This window comes from Miscanthus floridulus, chromosome 1 (genome assembly GCF_019320115.1).
Source record: "Miscanthus floridulus cultivar M001 chromosome 1, ASM1932011v1, whole genome shotgun sequence".
In the NCBI taxonomy this organism is placed as follows: Eukaryota; Viridiplantae; Streptophyta; class Magnoliopsida; order Poales; family Poaceae; genus Miscanthus; species Miscanthus floridulus.
The window spans coordinates 192,316,623-192,323,892 of NC_089580.1; the positions used below are offsets into that span (position 1 = coordinate 192,316,623).

The following is a 7,270-nucleotide window of genomic DNA, read 5'->3' on the forward strand; positions in this document are numbered from 1 at the left end:
ATCTCATGATGCACTTGCTTGGCATGAGCTAGAGAAGGTTGTGGCATCTCATCAGGCACATGCTCGATAGGAGGCGGGGAAGAATGTGGCATCTCAGGAATGTGGGGGTCACGAGACGGTGAAAATATCTCCCCGGCCTCAACAACTCGCTCCAAATTTGGGAGAGGGGGAGGCGGCGAAGAAGCAGTCAATATAATGTCTCGTTTGTGCCAGAGGATAAACTGCCCCATAACGTCTCCGAGTAACACCAGCCCCTCGGTAGTTGCGTAGTCTATCCTCCACTGCATGAACTCGGGCTTCACTATATGCACCTCGACCCTAGTGTAGTCCGGTAGTATCTTATTATTATGGTGTAAGCCACCGGGAGGATGTGCCACACCCGTTGCCACCTCTATCACAATGTTCTGCCGGCCGCTGAGAAATACCAAGGTGCAACTAGTTGGTTTCCGTATGCGATCGACTGGGGTTGTGGTTGCAGTGGAATCTTGGCTGCTAGGAACTTTCAAAGGGCTGCCAACTAATGCTAGTTCTCTCGGTGGCGTCACTAATATCCATGGCTCCGTAGACAGTCCTTGCTCCTCCAGTGCCTTCGTAACTAGAGCCTTCACTTGGAGCTCAAGACTAGTCTCCCGGTCTCGGCCATGTTTCTTGTACATGTGCCTGTCCTCTTCGAATCCTTGCTTCTAGGTCATCCTTTTCCCTAGCCCCCTGGTGCGGCCGGTGTGCTCCTTGTTTCCCAAGCCAAGGCTAAGCTCGTCCCTCTCTCTAGAAGGATTGAATGAGCCTGTCTCTTTGTTTTTAGCATATTTCAGTATCCTTGATACCGCCTCTTGGGTCTTCGGCTTATCAAACTTAAGACACTTGCCGGATGGTTCTATACTCCTTGCATATATCCAGTTCCTTGAGCGTACCTTCAAGTTCGTCACATCAATATTCCCAGCAGATGCGGCCTCTTCATCCATCTTCCTAAACTGCTCTTCCTTAGCATAGTAGCCACCGGGGCCTAGATGATGGTGGTGTTTGTTCCTCTTCACCAGCTCAGTGTTACGGGCACTGAGCTCCAATGCCTCTAGTAAAGTCTTCTGAGCCACGAGCTCCTCCCATTGACTAGGAGTTATTTTGCCGAACTCGTTGAAGGGAGTTAACCCCTTTTGGATATACTTCATGTTGAGCTCCGACCTCTAATGTCGGAATGACTCTCCCATCATCCTGATAGCATTTTTTTTACCAATTCGTGCTTACCCTCTGGAAAAATCTAAAATTGACCTTCAGCTGCCTATCCCATAGTGCATTCTTTATGTTCTCTGGTACCACTTTCTAGTTAGGGATTGCTGGGTTCAATTTATCTCTTACTAGGGCCCCGATCGCATTACGGAATCGTCCTCTTAATTCCTTTGGCTCAAGGATCTCCCCTGCTGGCCCGACCTCCATTATCACATAGCAAGCCTTATCTGGATATAGATTTCCTTTTCTATCCCCTCGTTTCCTCTTTGGCTTCGTAGTCGTGGTTGTGTCTTGAGTTTGTGGAGCAGAGGCATCATGATCCGTCTCTGTGGTTGTTGCCTCTGCTCTCCTTTCCTCTACTCCGTCTTGTCCAGCGAGATGCCACGGACGTCGACGTCGTCTTTTCTGAGTTTCAGGAGGGACCTGTATATAGGATAGGTCAATGTGTTAGCAGAGGTAACACAGCCAAAGCTTTAGCAAAATTTACAAGCTAAGGCTTCTTCCCTACTTCCTCATTCGGGTCAAAATCCTTGTCCAAATTTTCCTCCGTTGGCCTCATTCTTGCTTCAGGTGGGAAAGGATCCTCGGGACTTTCATATCCCTCTTCTGACTCATCATCCTCTTCTTCTTCACCTTCAGCAGCCTCTCCTTCAGGGCCTTCCTCCTCGTCACATTCCTCCTGAGTAAGCATCACTTCTAGATCCTTTTCTACCTCGTTATCGAACTATTCCTGAGTAAGCTGGTCCTCTAGTGCTTGCTCCTCAAGGGTTGGCTGCTCATCATGCTCGGGGCATCGAGCTGCACTGTTTGTTGTCTGCGACATTATTTCGCGCTTTGTTCTAAAAGATGCAAGAAAGTGTGCTTTAGGTACGCGAGAAGGTATAAGAAATAAAAAATGGCTATAAACCAAAGTAGTCCTATAAAACAACAAAATATCAAAAAAACAAGTAGTAGCAGTAGTAGAGGCCTCAGAAACATGTCAATCATCATCTGATCTTGAACTTGGAGCATCAAGGCATCATAACAGAGAAGAGAGGAGAAGGTAATGTAGGGGTGGCTGCTAATGATGCCAAGTTCCTCACAAGTTCTTGATCATCAGCTCATATTCCATTTAATGTATGGACTTGGATAATTTCATCATCGGCAAAACAAAGGAGAGGAGAGGAGAGGTGAGATTTGGCAAAAAAAAAGCAGCAGCTGCTTAGCAAACATAGAGAGGAAAAGGTGTAAAAAAAGCAGCAGCTGCTTCCCAAATATAGAGGATAGGAAAAATAACCAAAAAACAGTTGACTGCTGCCACATGGTTGGAAGACCCCTGCATATCAAAATCTGGTAACTTAGTAGAGGAGAGAGTAGAGGAGGAGTAGAGAAGTGTAGAAGCCAGTAGTTAAGAGTAGCAGCCAACAGCTAGGGAAGAGAGTAGAGTGGCAGCCAACTAGTAGGGGTAAGAGTAGCTAGTAGTAGCAAGTAGAGTAGTAGTAGTTCAGTAGAGTAGAGTAGTAGTAGTAGTTTAGTATAGTAGTAGTAGTATATAAAAAAGCAGGTGCTGCTTCCAAAAAAGCAGGTGCTGCTTCCAAATCAGACAATCAGAAGTAGTAGACAGTAGTAGAGTGGAGTAGAGGAGAGTAGTAGTAGAAGAGGAGTACAGAGAAGACAGCAAGTACAAAGAAGATTAGTAGCCACCGGCCACAATAGTGTATTTTTAATTTTTACTAAAACTTGAGGATCATCATAATACTGACAAATGACAATGTAAGAAGAATAATATAAATGCAAGGATTATTTCTACTCAGCAGATATTTATTCCCAAATATGATTATCTAAATAAATGATAATAGTGTAGTATTTCAATTTCGGCAATTAAAAAGAACTGACGATAACAGTATAGCCAGCTCCACACAGGAAGGGAGGGGTGGTAAATTTTTCTAACTACAGCTTGCCTCAACAGTTTGCTATATCAATTATAAGCAAATATCTATCAAAACAACAGTGGAAACACATATAATCTGGTAAAGCACAATGTGTTTGACATGTGGAAACATATATAATTATTAAAGTCGATCGGATTGCATAATCTGGTAAAGAACAGTGGAAACATATATAATCTAGTATGAGTGGAAACATATATAATCTGCCAAAGTGCACTCTTGTACAACCAAAATGCTAACGAGTGAGGGGGCGTGATTTCTAATCGTAATATATAGCCGTCGTAAAAGCTGCTGCATGAGCAAGATGGTCATGATTTCATCTTAGGGCCAAAGGAAACGGGATCAAGCAGTTCGTGCATCATTTCTCCACCTCAATTTTTCCCCCACCACTCGAATGAATTCAAATGTTGGCCTGATTGATTATTACACCTAATCATGTTGGTTGTGCCTCAAAAGGGCAGAGATTAAGGATCTTACCATCAATAACTACCACCACAAGTTGGGGAAAAAGGCACAAAAAATGGCTCATCAATCATTTATTAAGAACTAGTAGATATTAGCAATTTTTGGTTGGGTGCACAATGCGCCCATCCCAATGAGGTATTGCTATTATTGTGCAAATGAGAATAAAAACTTCTTGTAAACACTGCAAACTTGCCCAACAGTGCTGGCCATTGCAATGAAGTTTGAGTGAGATGAAGCATGTACTTCATTGCAATGGTCCTATTGTTTCTTCATCATGGGTATAGACTAGTCATCCTATAACAAAAAAGGAACGACAAAGCTAGGAGGAGCAAGAAGCACCTGGCCAGTGGCAGTATACGTATAACAAAGAGCGTGCAGTCCAGATAACAAAGTAGTAAGCATCAAGACAGTTGAAAGTATGCAGTGTAAGTGCCATGGAGCCCAATCAAAACCAAACACAAAACATAGAACAAAATATCCTCCAGCTTCTATGTCAAACATGATAAGTAGCATTTTGTATTATTTATATTAGGAGTTGGCTTTGCTTGTGCGTCTAGTTCTTGATTTTGACATGCTAGGTGTGGACGACAATCACCTAAATCGAAACTGTCAACTAATACAGTCAAGCAAGTATCATAGTCCAGCAAGTAATACAACTTTACTATCATAGTCCAGCAAGTAGCACAAGTTTTCATAAAAAAATACAGTCAAGCCAGCATGCTAGAACAATGCAGCAATATTTTGACAAGCAATCTAGCACATCTCATTATGACAAATCTCATACTAATTGAAGCAAACACAAGCATACTAATCTTACGACAAGTCTAAAGGCGAAGGCATAGAATTGCATAAGCAATATAATTAACAAGGGCAAATAGAATTGCGAGGATTCTTCAGCCTCTGTTCAAGATGGGGACGGACAGCAGTGAAAGGGAGAGGAGGAACATACATGTGTCGTCGGTGCGCGGGGCAGGGGGCCGGGCGCGGGGCGCCGGGAGCATGCGTCGTCGGCGTGCGGGTGCTGGGCGCGGGACCTGCGACGTGGCCGGTGGCAGAAACCCTAGGCACGCAGGGGCGGGCGCGGGGGCCGGGTGCGGGACGCCGGGGGCCGGGCACCTGGGGCTGGGTGCGGGCACGGGACTGGTGGCGTGGCTGGCGGCGGAAACCCTAGGCGCGCAGGGGCGGGCGCCGGGGGCCGGGTGCGGGACGCCGGGGGCCGGGCGCCTAGGGCCGAGTACGGGCGCGGGACCGGCGGTGTGGCCGGCGGCGGAAACCCTAGGCGCGTAGGGGCGGGCACTGGGGGCCGGGTGCGGGACGCCAGGTGCCGGGTGTGGGCGGGCGCGGGACCGGCGACGGGGGCGGCGGCGGAAACCCTAGGCGCACGGGTAGCCTGACGGCGTCGTCGGTGGAAGAAGACAGTGCCCAGACGACATCACTCCCGTGCGCCGTCCTATTAATACTCCCTCCTATTTCTAGGGGCGGTTCCTGATCCAGCCGCCCCTAGAAATACATTTGTAGGGGCGGTTCCTGATCCAGCCACCCCTACAAATACATTTGTAGGGGCGGTTCCTGATCCAACCGGCCCTACAAATAGTTTCTATTTTTTAAATTATAAATTCTATATTTTTATTTCATAAAAATTCAAAGTAATATAAAAAAATTGTGTATATGCACAAATATAATATTTTGTATTATTCTATATATGAATATATATATATATAAACAATTGTAGTCAAAACAATATAGAAAACAAAAATTAAAAATTTGAATTTTAAAACTTCTACTACAATTTTATGACATTAAATGAAATAAAATGAAAATGTTGTAATAAATGAAAATAGAGTAGATGTTCAAATAGAGTCATCTGGATGTTGCAAAGGCTAGTCTCACATACTTGCATAAAATATAGTCTCACACACATACAAAAATATGTAGTCTTACACACGTACATAATTATATAGTCTCGCACGCATGCATAAATGAAGTCTTACAAACACACACTTACACAAACACTCCACGTTCAACAACTAGCTAGCCCGCTGTAACGACTTTCCCCTTGACACCTTTTCGTTCCCATGGCATTATGTCTTTGGGGAGGTTCTTTTCGACAACACTAATCTTCTTAGGAAAGTCTGTGAATAGCGGCATCTCATCGTAGTTATTGTAAGCTTCAACATCATCCGCGCCATCAACTCCAATAATGTATTATTTCCCGGAGGCAACCACGTGCTTTGTCTTCTTCTTCGGGGGGAGGTTACTTTGTGGGTCAGACATATAAAAAACTTGTGTGACACGTGAAGCGAGCACCCAAGGGTCATCTTGGTAGCCTAGATTCTCGAGGTCTAGGACTCTCAATCCGATCTCGTTCAGTTGGTGTTGTTTGATCCAGCGGCATCGAAATAGGGCCACCGTTATATCCCTTCCATAGTCAAGTTCCCATATCTCTTCAATGATGCCAAAGTATTGGATCTTTTGCCCTAATCCATCGAGAGCCTTTATTCGAACGCCGCTGTTTTGGTTCACATATTTACTATCCTTTGCGTGGGTATAGTACGTATACCCATTGATGTCATAAGCATTCCAAGATGTCACTTGTCTCGATGGCCCCTCCACCAACCTACAGATGGTAATAGAGTCTATGGTTTCTCCAAGCGGTATGTTTTGGTCCTTCAACCATGTAGTTAGTCGTTGCTTGTGCTGTTTCATGACCCAATCATCCGAACGGCCATTTCTCTCCGCCACAATGATAGCCAAGTGTTCATCAATATACGGTTGCATCAGTTGTGTACTCTGCAAGACACTGTAATGCGCCCGACTCACCTCTTTTGTAATCATGGTCGATGAACACTTTTCTACCACTGGTGCCCTTCCCAGCTAGCCTACCCTTGTGACGAGAATCGGGTTTACCAATCCCTTTCTATACTTTTAGGTACTCTTGACAGCACTCGATGACTTCTTTAGTACTGTAACCCTCTATCATGGAGCCCTCTAGGTATGCTCGATTATGCACATATCGACTTAAAACCGACATGAACCGCTCATAGGACCACATTTCATGCAAGTAGCAAGGGCCAAGCGCCTGTATTTGATGAACCATGTGAATCATGAGATGTGGCATTATATAAAAAAAAGCATGAGGTAAACACATCTCCAGTTGGTTTTGTGTCTCCACCACAAATTCATGTAGGTCACTCAGCTCTTCCTTGCCAATCGTCTTTTGTGAGATCTTCGAAAAGAAGTAGCACATGCGGGTGATGGCCATTTTCAAGAACTCTGGCTTTATAGCCCTTATTGCAATAGGTAGAAACACTGTCAGCATCACATGGCAATCGTGAGCCTTGTAGTGTGTTATTGACAAGTCCTTCATCGATACTAGCTTCTTCACATTTGCTGAAAACCCAGTCGTGACTTTGATCCCCCTTAGGAAAGTGCATATAGCTCTCTTCTCGTCTGGTGTTAGGTTGAAGCACGCCACGGGCAGAGTGTATTTTCCATTAGCCTCAGGTATCGGGTGAAGCTGTGGCATCACGTTTAGCTGCACCATGTCTTTCCGTGCTTTTAGACCATCCTTTGACTTGCCTATGTCCATCAAGGTAGCAATGAGACTCTCAAAGACATTCTTCTACACGTGCATAGCATCAATGGCATGGGGG

At 45.1% G+C, this 7,270-nt stretch overlaps 1 protein-coding gene across 1 annotated transcript; it reads left to right on the forward strand.

The window, feature by feature from the left end:
• The first annotated feature begins 4,526 nt into the window (after positions 1–4,526).
• Positions 4,527–4,904, forward strand: LOC136469055 (uncharacterized). The gene has a single exon (XM_066467392.1). It carries the CDS (start codon positions 4,527–4,529, stop codon positions 4,902–4,904), a length of 378 nt encoding a protein of 125 aa, XP_066323489.1.
• Positions 4,905–7,270: the final 2,366 nt, after the last annotated feature.

What these genes read in the sequence shown, in the direction of transcription:
- LOC136469055 (XM_066467392.1), top strand. Translation starts at nt 4,527, where the DNA reads ATGGGGACGGACAGCAGTGAAAGGGAGAGGAGGAACATACATGTGTCG.